Source organism: Sebastes umbrosus, chromosome 15, assembly GCF_015220745.1.
Source record: "Sebastes umbrosus isolate fSebUmb1 chromosome 15, fSebUmb1.pri, whole genome shotgun sequence".
Lineage (NCBI taxonomy): Eukaryota > Metazoa > Chordata > Actinopteri > Perciformes > Sebastidae > Sebastes > Sebastes umbrosus.
Window position 1 is genome coordinate 17,457,190 of NC_051283.1, and position 22,690 is coordinate 17,479,879.

Below are 22,690 nucleotides of genomic sequence, written 5' to 3' on the forward strand. Positions count from 1 at the left end.
TGGAGCGTTATTTAACCTTGTTCCCGACAAGCTAGCATGACGATGGATTCATCAGGTTTTCTAGATTCCTCTGATGTCAGTATATTCACTCTAGCTTTTAAAAGTGAGCCCGCTATAACCTCTGAAATACAGAATAGCGGTTAATCTATCCATTTGGCAGCACCTTCGCGGCCCACTAGGTGGCTCTCTGAGGCCCACCAGTGGGCCGCGGCCCAGTGGTTGAGAATAGCTGCTTTAGATACTAGGAGACAAAATCTCACACTGTAGAGACAAAGCACATTTACTATTAGTCACTTTTATTTATTCATTTGTTTTATTTTTTCATTTATTTCTTTTATTTTCTTAAACATAAAACTGTTAAAACAGCTGTCAAAGAGAGGGGCATTAGTATCACAGCCAGTCATGTCAGCTATGTATCCATCAGTCTTCATCTTTCTGTCTGCTCTCCTTGTTTCAGTCCCATCCATTGTCCTGCCAATCTCCCCAGTCTTTCAGCACTTGGGCACTACACAGCACTTGCCAGTCTCTTGTTTAGTGCAACATTTGCAAGCTGCTTCTGTTTTTGTTGTATTTTCAGTGCTTTGAGTAGTTGTATTTCAGGCCCAATACATGTGCTACTTGCATGGCAAGACAGATCATGTTGAGATCCTGTTCATAAGAAGGAGTGTCTTGTATAGAGTGAAATAAACTGTTGCTTCTAGGGCTTTCCAAATACGTCATTCCTATTGTCATATATGTTTTGTAGGATTTGATGAGTGAGAATTTGCTGATCAATTTAATATATTAGACTGGCTCACCAGACCTGTGTCAAAATGCTATTTCTAAATCATTTCTCATGTGCTGCTTTACTAAGCGAGTGGAGTATATTGAATACAGACAATTCATTACATCCTACATCATCAGTAAATTGCCAATTGCACAAAACTTCACTAAATGAACTTTCAAACACATAAATTCACGTGATTGTCAAAGAGTTGAGGTGCCTTTGCTCACATTCTCATAATTATTATCTGCAAATTTCCATTTCATTTTGAAGCAAAGTTGCACCAACGTTAGCCCTGATTGATATCCAAATACACACACAGCAATAAATTTGAATAACGGACTTCACAGTCCAGTTAAAAACAGTCAGTGGGTATACCACAGTTGTATCAGTGTAACTAAACTCACTCTGAATAGTAGGGAGACTGGAAACCTACTGATGTAAACAAGTTTGTCTGTGGTGCTAACCTAATCCAGGATGTAAACAAATGCTTAAGTGGTCAAGTAGGAGCTAGTGCACATCAGGGCTACTGACAGGATTGGATCAGGGCCTACGACCCAACATAACCACGCAGTACACAGGAGAAGCTGCTCATCCCAGCAGCATACAGTCAACATAATGCTTTTAGACGCTGAGGGTCTGAATCATAGGTCCTTTTTTTTGTTAAACAGCAACAGTCGCTTATTTTCCATTTCAAAAAGAATGACAAACTCCCTCTCTGGATAGACAGGCATGGACAATTACAATAAGCACTGAAAAAAAAAGAGAAAATAAAAAAAAATTCCCCCAATTTTGAGTGAATTGCCGTAAGTGTTATTCTTTTTTTCCATTGCAAAACATTCTCTGTACAAACAGAATCTAAATCTCAACAAAAAAGTTTCTCAGATGCACAAATATGTCACATGTCCCATTCTGTACTTCCTGTTTATTTTTTCTTCCACACTAGAGAGTTGAGCCGGCTGTGCCAAAGCTTCACCACCGTTTATATCCAGAAGAACTCCATTTCCCACAACCCAGCTCTCCTCTCCCTCCATGCTGCTGCGTGTGTTTATTGGTCAAAGCAGAATGAATCACAGGATGGTCACATAGAGGTGTCATGTGATTGGTTGAGATGATACTCCACAGAGAGCAAACTGTTCAAGATGACAATATTGTCATTTTTTTTTTTTAGTTTGAACATGATGCATTGTAGTTCCACTGTTCAGACCCTCCCCCCCCCCTCCTCCATCTCCAGCTGTCCAGATGCAGTCCTCTTCGGGTGGGGAGTCAGGGGTGTGAGGAGCAGGATGGAGTAGAGAACCTGTTTTTGTCTTTACAGCGAGAAAGAGAGAGTGAGATAGAGAGAGAAAAAGAGAGAGAGTCCATCCATCCATGTTCTTTCCACCCACCCCTCCACGCCCGAACCCGGGGCTGCTGCAATCCTTATTGGTGAGCAAGAGGAGAGAGGAGGGGCGGGTTCAACTGATCAGGGGCGATCAGTCTATGTATTGATCAGTGATCAGGAGCAGTGAGTGGGTCCAGCCCCTCCTCTCCCCTACACCTACCCCTGTCCCTCCCCCACCCCACATCCCATTTCAGCCCATATCAGAGCAGCAGGACCTGTAGACAGAGGTGGCCCCCCCTGGCCCTCCACTGTCAGAGGATGATGCAGCAGCGGCACAGACGCTGGCCACCTCCATGTACAGAGGGAGGGGGTGTCACTGGGGCAAAGTAGGCGTGGACCTTGATCTCTGGAAGGTGGGCCTGTGTGGGGAAGAGGTGTGTTAATACAAGGGTATAAAGAGACAGCATATAATCAGGATTTTTTGGGGGAGAAATGCACTGATTCGCCTACTTGTCGAGAGTTAGATGAGAAGATTGATACCATTGTCATACTGTATGTGAGAGTGGTATTGATCTTCTCATCGAGCTCTCTGAATAAGTGTATTTTCCAAAATGTTGAACTGTTTCTTTAATTCAATTATAAATGACAGTGTATGATTTTCAGATAAAAATATGCCTCCACCAACCAGTCAAGTTGCAGTTTACATCCGTGTCTGTCCAAAATGTCATCACTTCATCCTTTTATCCTATTAAACATTTCTGTGAAATTGTCATAATTAGCATATAAATTCTTGAGTTATGGCCAAAAACATGTTTTGTGAGGTCATAGTGACCTTTGACCACCAAAATGTCATCAGTTCATCCTTGTATCAGGTCAAATATTGTTTTTTAGTTAATTCTTGCATATTATACCTTTAATGTTTGTGCCAGAATTAATTAAATTCCCTCAAGGCGTTCCTGAGATATCGCTTTCAAAAGGATGGGACGAACGTGAGGTCCCAGTGACCTTGACCTTTGACCACCCAAATCGAATCCGTTCATCCTTGAGCCCAAGTGGATGTTTGTGCCAAATTTGATGAAATTCCCTGCAGGCGTTCCTGAGTTATCATGATAATGGGACGTGCGTGAGGTCACAGTGACCTTAACCGTTTACCTCTGACCACCCAAATCTAATCAGTTCATCCTTGAGTCCAAGTGGACATTTGTGCCAAATCTGAAGAAATTCCTTCCAGGCATTCCTGAGATATTGGACGGACGGACAACCCGAAAACAGAATGCCTGTGGCCACGGCTATCGCCGGCGTGGAGGCATAAAAACAGCCTTCATTCGCCCATGATTCATTTCCACTGACCCGAATGCGTTTGATGCCAGCCCTGGTGACTTGCTGACAGTCGTAGAGCTCAATGCGCTCCAGACGATGGCAGCTCTTCAAGTGCTCCAGGGTCACATCAGTGATGAGGGGGCAGTTGTCCAGCTCCACCACGGTGAGGCGCTCTTGTCCGCAGGTGCTGCTGCTCAGAGCTCTGATGCCATCGTCTGTGATCAGCTCGCAGTGGGACAGGGACTGTCAAACAGAGTCGAAGACACACAGATCGATGGATTAAAGCTCCATACGGGATAAGGCAGAACCTGGCACAAAATCAGAGGTGTAAATGTTTACCAGTGCTTGCAGGCGAGGGCAGTGGATAGACAGCTGAACCAGGGTGTTATCTGTCACCTGAGGAGACGACAAGCTTGATTAACGACCTGTTCTCACATGTCTAGAGACAGTTTGTTGAAGCATGTTTGTGTCTAGTTTTGTATCCCGCTAAAACTTTTGCTCCCGTGTCACTCCTTTTCTGTCTCCCTCTGTGCTTTCTGTCAAAATCAATTTAAATACTGAAGTCACTGGACTGCTCACTCTCCCTCTTGGCCAGTAACATACCCCGCCATGCACACAATCACATCTGTCTTTTTCTCACAATCTAATCTCTACACAGACAAATTGATCAAGGCCAAGAATAATTCCAGATTCAACATAGATAAATACCACGAGCATGATGTGGGGACTAAATAAGGAAACCACAAACTGTCTTACCAAAATACATTCTTCCAAGTCCATTTTTTCAAGCTCATGACAATTCTGTGAAGAAAAAACAAAAGTCATTCCATTGAACTCAGAGATATCGAGGTGAAATGGATGACCGAAGAAAGTAGGACAAAGAGATCAAAATGAAACTCACCCTGGCCAGCACAGTGAACCCAGCGTCTGTAACATGGGAACATCGTGCAGCTTCAAGGATCCTGAGAACACAAACACAACTTGTAAAGGCTACTTGGAGGGTATGGTTAGCGTGGTGTGTTAAAGGAATAGTTTGGGTGTTTTGTATGAGGTACTTAAGTGTACTCTAAATTTAAAAAGCCATCATTTCCACATGATGGCTTATGTTAATTCATGTGCATTGTCCCTTCTTAAATAAAATAAACAAACATAAATCAAAACCATCAGCCAGCAGTTTGGTATAGGGGTTTGAGATCATGAATCAGACCTGAGATCTTTGTCAGATCGTAACCTTGTGTGTTCAATAAAATCTTTTCTTTCCAAGCTTCAGACAGTGGGACTGCTCTGATACACCTGTCTCTCAAGACTTGTACATGTTTACAAGCATGTGGAAGGTCAACACTGATGAAAAAGAGACTTTCTGTGGATTCTGTCATTTTCAGGCAGCTAAAATTACAAATACCTATGTTGTTAATTCTAGTCAATTTTTTGAAATGACAGTAGTCACACAGCCTGAGAAGGATATTTTGTGGATACTGAAGCAAGCTGTTCTTGTAGGGGATGGTGGGACATTAGTGTTTTTCTCACTTGAGTCGGGGACAGTTGAGTCCCATAGCAGTGAGGGAGGCATCAGTGATGTTACTGCAGCCAGACACACAAAGGATCTGTAACTTGTGGCATCCTCGGCACAGACTGACCAGGCCTTCATCCGTTATCTGCTGGCGGCAACGGGAGACGAATTACAAAAACACGGAGGAATACAGACACATCCGTCATGCATTATTATCAGTCTCTCCCTCCCCACAACCAAACGTTTGTCTTACGGTGCAGGACTGCATATTGATGGTGGTGAGCTCTGGGCAGTGTTTCTGAAGGTGTTTCAATGCTCCATCTTCCAGCTGGGTTAAGATTAAAAAGCAAATGCACAGCATTGTCAATTAAACACCTAGAGATAAATAACTTATGTGTCAGTGTTTTTGTGTGTTAATGAGAGAAACCTTTCCTCAATTATGTCCTCTTTTTGCAATGAGTTCAATACTGTCCTCTTTGAGCCCCAAAATAGTATTTAAGGGGGTTCCGTGGTATTTTTTTCCAAAACAGAAAATTAGACTATACTTTAATAACAAAAAAAAAATTAGGCGATAGGTTCACACCATCCGTGACGCTCGAGCCACACTTCGATCTCAGCCTTCATTTTGATCTCAACTACACACCTGTGAAGTTGCATGACTGCATCTTGCACGGTTTCGCCGTGATGAGACACACACACACACACACAGACTCACAAAGTGGAAACAAACCCAGCATCACTGTCGCAGCTGGTTACAACTGAGCACACAGCCTAAAGGAAATACTGGCTCTACAGAGGCAGCAGAAAAAGAAAATGCCAGCCTGACACAAACCACTACATCCAACAAAAAAACAACCAATAAGATTAAGTTACTAAAAATCCCAAATTCCATGGGATGGAAAATGTACTGTGTTGGGGAACTGTAAGTAGGGAAAAGGGCACATTTCTCTTCAGTAAGGCCTGCTTAAATGTTTCAGCAGTGGGAGAGGAGTGTGGAGTGTATTGTGGTTTTTATCTCAAATAATCTGAGGAATATATTTCTTTTGAGTTTTCTGTAGTTTTTACTTTTTCCTCAGCTGAAGCATAGTGTGAGCTGTCTTCAGCACCAGAGGATCCTGTTTACAGTAAACTGTTGTGAACAGTGTCCTCTGGCAACAGGTAAACACAACAGCATCTTGATGCATGAGAAGATAAAAAAACAGTTAAAATGTCTTAACTCATCTAATCCTTTTAATAATTATTGATATTTTATGGTGAAAATTTGTTAAAAGAAGAACTTTCATTTATTTTCATCTTTTATGATATTTGGACTACATGAAAGTTTAATAATAATTGTATTTCAAAAAATGTATTTCAACATGGTATAAAAGCACTCTGGAAACAGTCAAAATGCCTTAAATTCTAATAACGAAAGCTTAAAATGCCCACACAGTGTACCTGTGTGCAGCCTCTGAGGAACAGTGCTCGTAAACCATTGCAGCCTCTAGCCAGAGCCTCGATGCCATCACGTGTGATTTGGTCACACCACGACAAGTTCAACATCTCCAGCATTCTGCAGCCGTCGCTGAGCATCCGCACACCATGAAGATAAAGACAAAACACACAGGACATGTGAAACAAAAACATGAGAGATATGTCTTATATTATCTTATTACTAGGGCTGTCAATCGATTAGAATATTTAATCACACACTTTTTATCTGTTCAAAATGTACCTTAAAAGGGAGATTTGTCAAGTACTTAATACTCTTATCAACATGGGAGTGGGCAAATATGCTTGCTTTATGCAAATGTATGTATATATTTATTATTGGAAATCAATTAACACAAAAGAATGACAAAACCCTCACAAGTACTGCATTTAGCATAAAGAATATGCTATAAACTGCATGTTATTATCATAAAATGGGCATGTCTGTAAAGGGGAAACTCATGGGTATCCTTGGAACCCATTTTCATTCACATATCTTGAGGTCAGAGGTCAAGGGACCCCTTTGAAAATGGCCATGCCAGTTTTTCCTCACCACAACTTAGCGTAAGTTTGGAGTGTTATTTAACCTCTTTTGCAACAAGCTAGTATGACATGGTTGGTACAAATGGTTTTCTAGTTTTATATGATGTCAGTATCTTCACTCTAGCTTTAAAACTGAGCCCGCTACAGAAATTAGTGGCATTAAAATGAATTTGCGTTAACGCGTTAAGTTTGACAGCCCTAATTATTACATATTGTGTGTGAGGGCTTGATGAGGAATTGAGAACACATTTCTTTAAGGAATAATAAGGGGTTATGTCATATGGGTATATTGGGTAACCAGGGCAACACCAAGTGTGTGGGTTCTACCTGAGGGCTTTGAGGGAGTGGTTGCTGATGGACACACAGGAGGTGAGATCTAGCTGTTTGAGTTTGTAGCAAAACTTGCTGAGGCTGAGACAGGTGCTGTCTGTGATCTTGGTGCAGCCGTTCAGGTTCAACACTTCGATGTTTCTGCAGTTCTGAGCAAATGTCCTGGGAGACAGATGAAGAGCAGAGGGAGAAGGGGAATTACTCAAGAGTCGCTTCATTGAATAAATAAGAAATCAGATGCTGGGAGTTGCTCAGGAGCCAATTAACAGAGTCATCTACAGGCCCCTGGGAGGTTGTTGTACAGTCACTGTACTTTTTCTTTTACAAAAACCTATTCTTCAAAGAACAGCTTGTACTTCTATACATCAGTTGCTTATAGAGGTGATATATATCTTAAAGTGAAACCATGTAAATTAACAGATCAAGAGGTACAACAGTTTCATATACAAAAAACACCCCCCTTGTTCTCCTTTTGTTTTTGTTTGAGATTAAATGGAACCAGAAAAAGAGTTTCTAGCACAAAGTCTCCTGGGACTGAAGTGGCCCAAGCCGCTTAAACGTTTAATAATAATCACACATGAATATAATCACTTTAAAACAATAACAAAAAGTAATCAAACCAACAAGAGAAGGACTTTTTGTAAAAGTCAAAGCTGTTGCACACTTATTATATCAGGGTATGCCAGAGTGACAATGACAATCTCACTTCATAGAGGCATCTCCCACGCTCAGGCAGCCCCTGAGGCTCAGCTGCCTCAGGAAGCCTCCACAACGCTTCGAAATGTTCTCCACCACCCGCCCCTGAGAGAGACAGGGAGAAAGAGAGAGAGATGGACAGATAGATGGAAAGAGAGAGAGAGAGAGAGAGAGATAGAGAGAGAGAGCAAGAGAGAGAGAGAGAGAGAGAGAGATATGACTTGGGCCACAGGACAGAGGATCAGCTGTGACGTCACAGTCGGCACCAAAGCCTACCGACCCAGCGTTAAGCCTCGGGCTGGATAATGCTACTCAACAAGCACACACGTGCAGCACATATAGGCACACACACACACACACACAGATACTGTCCATTCACTCATTCTCTTTTTCTCTCTCACAAACCCTCACCTCTATGTCTGTCTGGAAGTTGAACAAGTCAATCTTCTGCCAGTTGCTGCCGTCTAGGGCCAGCACATTCCACGCCTGAGAGGGTGACAGACAGGTTGTGGACAGAGACAGACATGTGGGTCAGACAGAGGTAGGGGGGGGGGATGTGAGAAATTAATGAACATAGTGGGTCAACCTCTAGGGGTTTGGCTCTGTGTACTGTATTAACTGTGCCCACTTTCTGGTTCTTTATTCATGGAGCAGGTGCACGGGCTGCTGTTTTCACTTCTTGTATCCATCTAGAGCCTCTCTAATGTGAGGATTTGCTTCTTTTCTCTGTTTTATATTAGAGGTAGATGAATAATCGTTTTGATAGATTATCGGCAGAACTGGGCTCCGATAGTGGTCGATGGCTGCGCAGCCTCCACCCGGACATACATCATCGTTTTGCATGAAGGCTCCATACACAAAGGTAGAGGGGAAGAAAAGAGTTATCTCTCGAATATATAACGCAACAATATCAGCTCTTTGTTCACAATATGAGACACGCAGACAAGGAGGAAAAGATTTCATTCACTTAACTTGCTTACTGTACCAATTTAGTGTTCTCTCTTCCAAATAATCCAGCCACGTAACCAACCATTCTTGAAATGAAATCGTACACTTTAGGATCCTCCGTTCCCAGAGAATATGCACCAACATTAATGGTTTGTAAAGGTGGCATTCAGAGTGATAAAAAAATGATTTATTAAAAATGGTGTATGCAAAAGTAGCCGACTAGACTGCTGCAGAGGTAAAGAAGATATCGGCCGATTAATCGGCTATCAGCTTTTTTCTGCTCCAAACTATCGTTTTTCTATGGGCCTTTAAAAATCCACTATCGGTCGACCTCTGTTTTATATCATTGTGAACTGAACATATTTGGGATTTCAGACCCCTGAATACGTCATTCTGGGCTCTAGGAAATCATAATGGGAATTTTTCACTGTGGTCTCATACTTTATAGTATAAACAATTCATAGATTTATCAAGAAGATAGTCGGCTGAGCGATCAAAACAACGATTGTATATTTAGGTACACAGAAGTAGAGCTGCAGTAGTTGTCAACTGTTAAATTAATCGGCAACTATTTTGATAATTGGTTTGAGTACATTTTTAAGATAAAAAAAGTCAAAATTCTCTGATTCCAGCTTCTTAAATGTGAATATTTTCTTGTTTCTTTACTCCTCTATGACAGTAAACTGAAAATCTTTTGAGTTGTGGACAAAACAAGACATTTTGAGGACGTCATCTTGGACTTTGGGAAAGACTGATCAACATTTTACACCATTTTCAGACATTTCATAGATCAAACAACTAATTGATTAATCAAGAAAATAATAAACAGATTAATCGACAATGAAAATAACTGTTAGTTGCAGCTCTAGCTTCTGCAGATACCGACACCACCACATACTTCAAATGTGGGGTCATAAGTGATGATTGAGAAGGATTACTTTTGTATGACTCTGTACAAATCCTGCATAGTATACCTTTAAGTTAGTGTATTGGGTGTGGAAAGTATCAGTAGGAATTAAAAAACAATAAAAAAAAGTGAGGAAAATGACAGGATGAAAGGGAGGAACGCACAGAAATCCCATTTTATAGTAAAAAGAACTAATCGATTAATTGAGAAAATAATTGACAATGACAATAATCGTTAGTTGCAGCCCTACACAGAACGCCTGCATGAAGCTCAGCAGACAAGTGATAAACTATAAGATTAAAAAAACGTTATTTTGTGCTTTTGTCACAGGTAACATTTTCCCTAATAGAAATTGGGAGATGGAGCTGTTGTAAGAGAAGCAGCCACCATAGCTCTGCATTCACAGTCAACGTGCCAAGCCCTTATTATTATTCACCGATAGCTCATTCATAAACGGCTTTCAGCTGCAGTGCACTATGGCTCAACAGTGGTCCACTTACACATAACCAGCAGATGGCACTATTTTATTGACATTTCCACAGAATTCAATAATGGTAAACCAGTATTCATTTAATCATACCACCGTAGTTTAGAGTTACATCAATCCATTATTTTTAAAACAATGAGTGTGTTAGTCCACACAGTGGGTGGTTTGGGGGTGTAGAGATTGAAGCGCTTACCTTGGATACTTGGGCACACCTACATAGTGTAACCACGTCTAGATAGGAGAATATTCTAGAAAGAGAGAGACAAAAAAAGAGCATGTCACGATATCACTCTCAGATAAAGAGCTCTAACTAAACGTTATATTTCAATCCTTTCGTGTGATTTAATATATGTGTTTTTGTGTGTGTCTGTAGCAAACAGAACAATCCCCTGTGGTGTTTGGTTGGTAGCAGGAGAGCCCCACAGACAGGCAGTGTTTGAGCTGTGGGGCGGCCGGCCACAAAGGGCTGCATGCAGCAGGCTACTGGGTCAGCTCAATCCATTAATCTGCCAATGAGTAATCTCTGGCACTCAGACAGGCAAGGCCACAGACAGCATGGGACAGACATATATATACAGAAGGACACATGAAACCAAACATGTATATACCTCGTCTGAGTTCCCGGTGGTTAAATGGTTACTGCCTTAAAGGGCCTATCTATGGAAAATGTGAGGTATTCATGGAATTGTCACGGTGCCAAAGCTTTGAGTGCAGCTGGGGTCTGAATGTCCTTTTAACCCTCGGGAAACAGGAGCTGGCCATTGTTTCCTTCATATAGACACAAAAGGCTGTGTGTTTTGATGTGCGTTGGGCTAGGGCATGTCGGGACATGTCCCTATAATCTATACCGGAGTCTTGTATCAGGGAGTACATGCACACAATTGACAAAGCAATGCAAAGACACACACACACACACACACACACACACACACACACACACACACACACACACACACACACACACACCGTCCTTGGAGTGATTGCAGGCCACCAGAGACGCTGACCAATCAAGCAGGCGCTTATTGATCTCCCTTCTAATAACTGGTTAATGGCTGTGACGCTGATCATTGATTGACTTGTCTGTTTTAATCAAACACAATCTGACTTTCCATTATGTGTGCGTGAGAGAGGCCTTTTACTGACCACAGAAGAAGAATTCTGTTAATCATGCTCACAGGGAAGCCATCAGTCAGTCAGTCCTGTTAACCTATTTGACATTTGCTCTTGTTAATGAAAGCATAATGGTTGAGTACAGCCCTGATGTTTTAGGTGGACACAGATGTTGACATTGAATACAGATGGATTATAGCTGTATTACTTTGTCACAACAGGTGATATGAATAATATAGCCAAATTCTGAGGTACAACATCAGGAGTGCGTTACTTTACTTCGCACAAGTAAGCCCTGATGTCGCCTCTGAACATGGCGAGAACAGAAAAGTCTTTGATTGCTCCGTCAAATCCAGCCTATTTTCTCTGACATGGTACATAATGGGATTTTAATGGAGCACAGTCCCATTTGTTGACAACATGTACACCTGGCCCTTCAAGCATGGCGAGATAAGAGAGTCAAAGCCTTCGCCGTGGTTGCCAGAGTAACTCCAGTCAGACATGAATTTGGGTGGTGGTGGTGGTGGTGGTGGGGAGGGTGCTGAGTCAGTGCCTCTGGGTAAGAGGACCCTGAACCATTCTGAACTCTCTCCGAGGCTCGTCTGTCAGACAAGGATCTTCTACATCACGGCACAGTTTTCACAGTTTGTATCCACGCTGCGCTGGCCTAGATAACAGCTGCTCATGATGTACCGCCTGAAAGGCAGACGAACGCGAAAACAAGTCAGGTGCCCGGGCTCGCTCACAGTGATACATAAATGCTAATGAGATTGTTAATTAAACAAAATCAACAGACTAATTAGCAAATATTCCTACGGCAACGTGTTTGCCAAAGCCAATACCACATGGCTGATCTACTCCGGTGGTTCCAAACCTTTTTTTGGCTGGTGACCCCTTAAAATGAAGCAGTGTCTGCTTGCAAATCCACTTCACAGGTCACCATATGTCTATGAGATGTTAGCAGTTTAACTAAGAGTGAGTTTCTACTCTAAACCTCTCCGATCGTTAAGTTTTAGAGCTGCAACAATTAGACCATTAATCAATTAATTGATTCACAGAAAATTAATCAGCAGCTATTTTGATAATCTAATAATCATTTAAGTCATGTTTCAAACAAAAGTACCGAACACTCGCTGGTTCCAGCTTCTCAAATGTGAAGGTTTGATGCTTTTCTTTGTCATATCTACACAACTATTTTAATAATCGATTAATCGGTTGGAGTCATTTTTTAAGGAAAAAAAAAAGTCTAAATTCTCTGATTCCAGCTTCTTAAATGTGAATACTTTCTGGTTTCCTCTATGACAGTAAACTGAATGTCTTTGAGTTGTGGACAAAACAAGACATTTGAGGACGTCATCTTGGGCTTTGGGAAACACTCATCAACAATTTCCACCATTTTCACTATATCCTGACAGTAGTGCATGAGACAGGTAATCAGAAATAAATCATGTTCCTCTGTGTCCTCCGGTGCTCCTAATGGCATCTGCAAGATTTCACAGACCGGAGAAAAACAACCAATCGGAGCCGAGCTGGAGCCTGCCGTCTCTGAGCAGCTGTCAATCACTCATAAACTACGATCAATCATCAACGATCATCAACGGTCAAACTAGGCAAAGCTGATCAAATATGAATCAATACTCTGTTACTGTAATGCCTATTTCTCTCCTCAAATGTTTTCAGAAACATCTTGTAGTGCACTGCTTAGCTGTAAAAAGGGGAAAGTTTGTGACCCGGCAGCCATGTTGAGATCAGTTTAGGAAATACCAAGCACCGCCAACCAGCCGGCGCACAGCCAATAGGAATGCTCAACAGGAACGCTCTCTCTGAAATGACCTGTGATTGGCCAAAGTCTCCCGTCATGGGCTACATTTTTTTAAAGCCTGAAAACAGAGCCATGAAGAGGTGCAGAAGTCTATGTTTCTCTCAGAACACTTGTATTACAATATGCTGAAAGGTTATTATGGAATTTTTGCCAAATGATGCCAAAAACATTCGGCCTACTGAAGGTTAAATGCCTGAGGAGGTAAAAAGTGTCCAGTATTTCTAAAGAAAAAAACAAGGAGTGTACTAATAATGTTCTACTACTTCTTTCTTGTCCCATTAATCATCTCTCAACCCCTTGTAAGAGACTCAATCCCCAAGCTGGGAACCTCTCATTTACTCTATACTACTTAATTAAAGTCTAATTATAAAGGTGGTGTGAACTAATTTCCTATATGTGATTTTTGTGTTCAAAAATGTACACCTGCATTATACGAATCCACCTCCCATGTAGCATGGTGACAGGGCATAACAAAATTATAAATGCAAAAACAAACGGCTCCAGTCAGTCAACCCACTTTCCACGGTTTAAAAACAAGATTAACTGCCACAACAATGAGTCTTCCTCACATCTGATGTTGTGTAAGTGCCTCATCATGACACATGTGACAGTATAGGTCATGTGTTGTAGCTAGCGAGTGCATGTCTTTCTGCCCACCAGTGAAAGTAGTGCTGGTGGTAAGGGGTGTACTGGTAGTCTCCGTGGAGCACAGCTGGAGCAGCAGAAGAGCACAGCACTGCGGAATTCCCCACCAGCTAAGACGAGCTATTTATAGCACACATACACAGACGTACAGTTTGCATACAGGCCCAGGAGTGTTTCACACACACACACAAACATGCAGATCTCAAGTGCAGAAATAAACAGTCTACATCATGTGTCTAAAGAGCTACACGCAGGTGCATCACTTTCCAACACACATGCACAGACAAATCCATTATATGAATCAGTGTGGACTGGAGGATGAACATGTGTGTGTGTGATGTCAGATTGATGGGTCATGTGCAGCTGCTGGGATAATAATATTGGTCTGTAGGTCACATAGTTAACAAAACCTCATTTCAGACTAGTGACCAACATACATCATACGACACACACACACACACACACACACTTCTACACATAACTGTCCAAGGCTGCTTCAGCTAATGAGTAACCCTGACCTCAGCCCTTGTCCCAGGGTATGTTGTGTGTGCTAGTGTGTGTTTGTGTGTGTTTGTGTGTGAATTCCTTATTATTACTCTTACCTAAGAAGAAGCTCTTTGGGGAGCTTCTTGTTAATGGGGGCTTCATCGCTGTTTGAGAACACCTGCCGAGACACACAAGATAAACAACAGTAATGAGTGTGTTTGAGGTGGTCAATAGCAATGACACAGAAAGAAGACACAAGCTGTTACAATGGCAACAGAGATCTAAACATAGACAGCACATTATCAAATAACACTACAGAAAATACAGATCTATATACATATACAGTATATTTATACAATATTATTTTGTTCTATTCAATTCAGTTCTATGTTTATATACTATATACATTGTGAACCTATCCTTTAATAAATATAGAACCTTACATCTTTCCAGTTACTAGTGAGAAAGAAAAAGCTATTATTTCCTTAAGCAATGCTAATAAACAAGTCAGAGCTACAATTGGCTTTCCACGTCGCCTCCTTACAAGCTTATAATTCTGTTAGCCTGGTCAGCTTGTTGGCATGCTTATCTCAATTAGTCTACTCGCTGGATGTCTGGCCATCTGCTGAGTGGGACACACACACACACACTCACACACACTTGCAGGTGATTCAAGTCAGACCTCTCTGTGTGAAGAACAGAGGCAGAACATTCTAGATCAGGTGGGCCGTATTCAGCCATGAATTTAAATTACGTCAAACACCCACATTCGCTGTGCCTCTGCAGACACGCATCCTGCTAGTGATACACTTGTATCCTCAAAGACTCAGAAACCGTATCTAATGAGGGGGGACTCCCTGCTGCTTCAGACGCAAACACAAACACTGAAATGTAAAAAAAAAAAAAAACACAAAGGGGAGCGAGGGAAAGGCACAGGAGGAGCAAAGGTTGATTCTGAAAACGTCTTGGCTCCAGCTATAGCTCTGTGACAGATGCAAGCTCCTTGAAAGAGAAAGCAATAAAAGGAGAGGGAAGATGGGAGAGAGAAGTACGAGGCAAACAAAGAAACGGTGCTAAAATCAGGAACTATACAGGGTAAATATGTACAAAAGTCATTATTGAAAATCAGGGTGAAAGGAGAGGGGCGAGAGGGAGTGAGGAAGTAAAGGCCATTGGAGAGGAAATGGGATTCAAAAGACAAAAGAGAGGGAGTTGGTTCAGTCAAGGTCCAGCAAAAGATTAACAAAAGCTGGTTTGAATTTTAACGTCTATGCTCAGGTAACAACACAGCAGACAAAGAGCTTTGAAACAGATCTGAACCTATTCATTAACTGTATCCAATAATAGCTCCAGGATACAGTTAAAATTTGGTTCCCACATAACCCTGTGCTGAATAACACATTTTCACTATCTACCCATGACGGGTTGGGGCATACAGCCTTTATCTTCATGATGTGACTTTCAGTTTCAGTTATATTTAGAACCGCGTCAATTGAGTAAACTGAAAGTAAATTGACCTTAATTATAGAATACTGTGCGTAATGAATGGTAGGAAGAGACAAGGCCTACAGTATATTGACTCAGTGTCTCTCTAAAGCCAGAGGTGGCTTAGGATTTAGGACTAAATTTAGACTTAATTCCAAACCACCTCTGTAACACATCACTCACCTTTGACCTTTCCTTCCACAGACACACAAGGTACACACAATCTAGACAACCTAAACCTGGTGGGCTTTATACAAGGTGGCATTGGCATCAGACAGAGGCAAAATAATCTTTTCATGATGTGGTTTAAACTTGCAAACTGAAACATGATGTTTACTGTGTAGTGTTATCTAGTATGGTACTGTCCAGACTTGCTATTGAGAGAACCTAAAATTCTGATTCAAAGTCATTTTTCTGGAAAAAAAGAAAAGCAAATATTTGCTGGTTCAAACACGCTGCAGGGGTGCACGCTTTAGGGCTGCACGCTTTAGGGCTGCCACTAATTATACTATACTAATTATTAGAGCTGTAACATTTGTCAAATAGTTGTCAATTATTAAATTAATCGTCAGCTATTTTGATAATCAATCGGCCCGAGTCATTTTTTAAGAAAAAGAAGTCAAAATTCTCTGATTCCAGCTTCTCAAATGTGAATATTTTCTGGTTTCTTTACTCCTCTATGACAGTAAACTGAATATCTTTGAGTTGTGGACAAAACAAGACAGACATTTATGGACATCATCAAACACTAATCAGCATTTTTCACCATTTTCTGACATTTTATAGACCAAACAACTAATCGATTAACCTAGAAAGTAATCGACAAAATAATGGACAATGAAAATTATTGTTAGTTGCAGTCCTATTAATTATATTGAGCATGATGTCCTGTGGCTCATCTAGTATCTTGTTTTGTTCAACAAACAGTCCAAAAACCTAAGATATTCAGTTTACTATAGAATGAGACAAGAAAAGGCAGCAAATTCTCACATTTGTGAAGCTGGAACCACAAAAAAGGTACCATTTTTGCTTGGAAATTGACTTTAACGATTAACCGATCAATTAAATTTCGGTCGCTTGACCATTCATCTAATAGACTAACCATTGCAGCTCTCATATCAATGTAAATTGATAGGGTTTTGGACTGCTGGCCATACAAAACTTCCATTTATATTATTTATTCATAGACTCAACTATTAATCAATCAATCTAAAATAATCTTTTAATGTCAAGGTAAATAATCGTTAGTTGCAGCCCTATTTCATATCAGTTTTATTTGCATATCAATGGGCATAGAGCCCGGTCGATGGAGCAGTTGCCAGGTGGAATGGTATGAAATATTTGGTGTGTGATCTCAGCCGTAGTTATGACATTACGACAGCATGGTTCATCTCAGGTACGCATGCTTCATTAAAGTTAGCACCTCAGCATTCTCGTGCCCTCGTTCCCTGTGCCAGCAGAGCAGCATTCCCAAGCAGGGAGTTCCTCTCTGCAGTCAGACTCCTATCCCTAGACAGTGTGCAACTGGGTGGATACGCAAATCTGGTTTCTGAACTTGCCACATTAAAGCAACTATGAAGAAACTAGATATGGGTAATGTTCTGTGTTCAGTTTCTGGCCTGCACTACAACAACTACAAGTGGGCTCGTGCCAGGTGTTGGTTATAAAGCATCATCTCAGGTGTTCCCTCCCAAGCCTACTCTGTTACCCCCTACTCTTCTGACACACACAGCCACACCAGCTGCTTTCCCAGCAGCCACCACTCACTGGTTTTCATCTGCGTCTAAGTAGCTTACAGCTCTGTTGAGAAATCCACTGATACGGCGACACACATCAGCGCCACTACCACATTCTGTTCTCATTCACTCCGACCGTACACACGAACGTTCATACGACTGACGAGCTTTACAGCGAGCTGAACACCTGACGGAGAAAAGTCAAGTACCATCAAGTCAAACCCTAAAGCATCTCAACAATGTGTGTTTGATATTTCAGATAAACAATGCTCACAGCTCGGGGGGACCTATAACCAGTTGGACGGGAGCTGATTAAAGGTTTGTTCACAAATTACGATGATAACTTTGACACAGCGAAACATGGTTATTATTTTAACACAGGTTATATGAATCGAAGGCATGTGAGCTAAGCTGCACTTCAAAGCAATCCGTGAAACTGGAAGTAGTAAGTAGGTTTACTCAAGAACTGTACTTAAGTACAGTGTTGAGGTACTTCACATGAGTATTTGCATTTCATGCTACTTTATACTTTAACTCCACTACATTTCAGAGACTCTTTACTGTACTTCCATAATTTGAAAGCTGCTGTTCACTTTGAAAAGCAACCAAAACAGATAATCATCTTTTAAAATATGATGTACTGTTTAAGATTAACTACCTAACGGTATATAAAGTAATAAATTGATCTTATACCTCAATCTGCTACAATATAAGATACCACATACTAGAGGTGGCAGGAAAAAATCGATACAGCATAGTATTGCAATATTTTGCGTGGCAATATTGTATCAATACACGGACGTCAAGTATCGATCCATCATCATAATAAATATTAACCTCTTAACAATTTGACGATGGGCCCGGCAGCTATTCTGTATTTCGGAGGTTGTAGCGGGTTCAGTCTTACAGCTAGAGTGAAGATACTGGTATCGTATGAAACTAAAAAACCTAAGGAATCCACTGGTAGCAACCATGTCATGTCAACACTAAATAATGCTCCAAAGTTATGCAAAATTTCGGCGAGGAAAAACTGGCATGGCCATTTTCAAAGGGGTCCCTTGACCTCTGACCTCAAGATACGTGAATGAAAACTCTGATATGAAGAGAGCAAAAACGCTATTATATAAGACCGATGTTGAGAAACGGCATAATTTGCAACTTATATACAGTCCCTTTAAATCAAAGATCTGAATGCTTCTCCCACCACTGCAGTTGAGCTCCACAAAAGGTTGTGTTTACAACTTTCCTGCAAATTTATCATGGAAACACCATGGAAAGGTTGTGGGAGGACACATGGCCACTCATGTTATATATGATACTATAATATTACTGAACACAAAAAGACCATCTGTTGTAGGGGTGTAAGAAAATATTGATGCACATGAGTATTGCGATATTATGTTGTGCTATATTGTATCGATTCTCCAAAACACTGTACCAATTTCTAATTAACCCTCTTAAAAATTCAACAGCCCGCCATCAGGCGCGGCCGGTATTTGATCTTTCGAAAGGTTAAATAACGCTAAGTTAGGCAAAATTTCGGCGAGGGAAAACTGGCATTTTCAAAAGGGTCACCCCTGTACCATGATTAGGGCTGTGTATTGGGAAGAATCTGGCGATAAGATACGTATCATGATACAGGGGTAACAATTCAATATATCGCGATATATTGAGATATTGTAAGCAAGGCGATATTTTGCAATTTAAAAAAAAAATAATTGAAGGAAGACTGTCATAGTATGAAGAACACACCAGAAATAAACCGTTTTAGAATAGGCAAAAGAACACATTTACACTGCATGTAAAAAACTGCATAGTTTTTGCCCAAAACTGCATGTGATTATCATAAAGTGGGCATGTCTGTAAAGGGGAGACTCGTGGGTACTCATAGAACCCATTTTCATTCACATATCTTGAGGTCAGAGGTCAAGGGACCTTTTTTGAAAATGCCAGTTTTTCTTTGCCAAAATTTAGAAAAACTGAGCCCGCTACAACTTCCGAAAGATCGAATAACAGCCACGCCCGATGGCGGGCTGTTGAATTTTTAAGAGGTTAATTAAAAAAAAGTGTTTTGGAGAATCGATAGACAGTATCGCACGACATAACATCGTGATACTCATGTGTATCGATATTTTCTTACACCCCTAATCATGATACGTATCATATCATCAGATTCTTGCCAATACACAGCTCTAATCTGTAGTTTGCGACCCAAACCCTCCTGTGGCCCCTGTCATTCACAGGTATCACAGGAGGTGTCACAGTGTTATCTGCCAAACCCAAGTGATGGTGATGACTAATTGAATGCTGCTATACTCTGCTTTTTATTTACCATCTGCAGCACCCTCAGTGAAAGCCTGTGTAACCTCAGGCGACAGTGCCAGCCAGCCAGCCAGCCAGCCTCGGTCGGCCCTGATATATATATATATTGACTATATCCTCACAGCCACAGCCCTCCTGGTCCCGCAGTCCTGAGCTCCATGTTGTCGCTGTCTACTGGTGCGGCAGGACAATAAAAGGATTTCGGATTACCCTCTTAAAAATTCAACGGCAAAATCTTGGCGAGGGAAAACTGGCATTTTCAAAGGGGTTACCCCTGTATCATGATTAAGGCTGTGCATTGGCAAGAATCTGGCGATAAGATACGTATCATGATACAGGGGTAACGATTCAATATATCGTAATTTTCATTCACAAAAAGTGTTTTGGGAGAATCGATAGACAGTATCGCACGACCTAACATCGTGATACTCATGTGTACCGATATTTTTCTTACACCCCTAATCATGATACCTATTGTATCATTAAGATTCTTGCCAATACACAGCTTTAATCTGTAGTGTGCCACCCAAACCTCCTGTGGCACCTGTCATTCATAGGTATCACAGGAGGTGTCACAGTGTTATCTGCCAAACCCAAGTGATGGTGATGACTAATTGAATGCTGCTATACTCTGCTTTTTATTTACCATCTGCAGCACCCTCAGTGAAAGCCTGTGTAACCTCAGGCGACAGTGCCAACCAGCCAGCCTTGAGGTCAGAGGTCAAGGGACCCCTTTTGAAAATGCCAGTTTTTCTTCGCCAACATTTAGCCTAACTTTGGAGCGTTATTTAGCCTCTTTCGTGACAAGCTAATTGGCGGAACCAATGGATTCCTTGGGTTTTCTAGTTTCATCTGATGCTAGTAACTTCAACTGAGCCCGCTACAACTTCTGAAAGATCGAATAGCAGCCGCGCCCGATGGCGGGCTGTTGAATTTTTAAGGTTAATTAAAAAAAAAGTGTTTTGGAGAATCGATAGACAGTATCGCACATCGACATAACATCGCGATACTCATGTGTATCGATACTTTCCTATATCACATACTGTATATAGATACCGTATCATCAGATTCTTGACCAATACACAGCTCTAATATGTAGTGTGCCACCCAAACCTCATGTGACACCTGTCATTCACAGGTATCACAGGATGTGTCACAGTGTTATCTGCCAAACCCAAGTGATGGTGATGACTAATTGAATGCTGCTATACTCTGCTTTTTATTTACCATCAGTGAAAGCCTGTGTAACCTCAGGCGACAGTGCCAGCCAGCCCTGGTCGGCCCTGATACTGATATATATATATATATATATTGACTATATCCTCACAGCCACAGCCCTCCTGGTCCTGCAGTCCTGACTGAGCTCCATGTTGTCGCTGTCTACTGGTGCGGCAGGACAATAACAGGATTTCGGATTATACCCTTGACCAACAAAACGCCTCCTGACTGCATGTTAAACACACACACACACACACAGACACACTTTGCTTATACAATCCCACGACTCCCACGTCTACTAGAAACAAACATTGTTGGTTTATAACCGTGTTGGTGGTCCTCCTGTCTCTCTGTCATACCTCGAACCGGCCCTTGGTGATACCGTTCATGTCTGCTGCGGCTGCGGCTGCTGCTCGTCTCCTGCTACAAACACCAGTCGACGGTTATTGTGATTTTTGTCGCCGTTTTATTTGTGGTCGGCCGGAGCCGGAGCCGGAGTGGTGGAGGAGCCGAGCTGGAGCTGGAGCTGGGTCCTCACACCCTCCTCCTCCTCCTCCTCCTCCTCCTCCTGCTCCTCCTGTCTCCGGGAGGTGGTGGTGGTGGTAGTGAGGGTGGCGGTTGTGGTGGTCAACGGTCTGCGGTAGCGTCAACGGTAACGTCAACGGTCGTGTTGTCTCGGAGACCAACGGCTCCCCAGCCCGTCTCATCACAGGGCTAACCAAAATAACAATAATAACATGGACGGTCTGTCAAGTGACTTCACTTCCGCCTCTCCCTTCATCGCTCCTCCACTCAGCTGGCACTAAATCCCCCTTTAAGTTTGATAAAAACACGTTAAATTAACATCATCTCTCTCACAGCAGCAACGTCCACCGCGTCTAAAACAGCCGTTGACGTTTCTCCTCTTCAATGTTGTCTTTTTACTTGCAGAGGAAAGAAGGGGGCGGGGCTTACGTGTGACGTCATTGCTGCGGGAAAAGCACGCGTGGTCGATTTGTTTTGATTGTGGGGGTACTTGCGCAGATTTAAGGGGAAAAATTAGGTCCCTTTTTTTGTGTGGCCGCATTCGCAGAGGCAGTCACGGGTATTACAAGCAACCGGTGGGGACGTGACCTGACACGAACCCCCCCCGGTGGGTCCAGATCAGAGAGGGAGGAAACACTCTGCTGCTGTGAGGACGACCAGCAGATCCATGAGAGAACAAGAGTTTGTCTCCATTAGAGATGTGTAACACCTGTCTCCATGAAGGCTGCAGCCTGCAGACTACACACACACACCCAAAATAACTTCTCATTCCTGCATTATGTAAAACTGCTTATGTATCATTTACAGTGCTGTGGGAAAAAAGTACTCCTTTATTGAAATAAAAAATAGCAATACAGCAATGTAAAAAAATAATGCACTGCATTTATGTGATCATTATGAAAAATCTTTCAAAGTGTTATGAATTAAGATAAAATAAGATAAGATCATTTATATTTCTGTATGACACAGATTAAAGGTAATAATTATAGTTAGAATAATTATAAATAATAATAATAATTATAGTTAGACAAATTTAGGAAAAT

General features: G+C 41.7%; 1 protein-coding gene across 3 annotated transcripts; it reads right to left on the reverse strand.

Moving 5' to 3' along the window:
- Positions 1-275: 275 nt before the first annotated feature.
- Positions 276-22,060, reverse strand: fbxl2 (F-box and leucine-rich repeat protein 2). 3 transcript variants are annotated; one of them, XR_005210283.1, is made up of 15 exons: positions 21,482-22,060; positions 14,478-14,539; positions 10,492-10,546; positions 8,368-8,442; positions 7,967-8,061; positions 7,258-7,422; positions 6,355-6,481; positions 5,171-5,245; positions 4,935-5,065; positions 4,309-4,369; positions 4,164-4,208; positions 3,747-3,803; positions 3,438-3,650; positions 2,773-2,845; positions 276-2,506 (listed from the first exon to the last, which is right to left on the reverse strand). XR_005210283.1 is itself a non-coding variant. In XM_037794905.1 (14 exons), the coding sequence occupies exons 1-14, from the start codon at positions 21,509-21,511 to the stop codon at positions 2,399-2,401; spliced, it is 1,299 nt and encodes a 432-aa protein (XP_037650833.1). In that variant the 5' UTR covers positions 21,512-22,057; the 3' UTR covers positions 276-2,398. The 3 variants fall into 3 exon arrangements, 2 of the variants coding, with proteins under 2 accessions (XP_037650833.1, XP_037650834.1); XM_037794905.1 differs by lacking the exon at positions 2,773-2,845 and having other exon boundaries at positions 21,482-22,057; XM_037794906.1 differs by lacking the exon at positions 2,773-2,845 and having other exon boundaries at positions 4,935-5,062; positions 21,482-22,052.
- Positions 22,061-22,690: the final 630 nt, after the last annotated feature.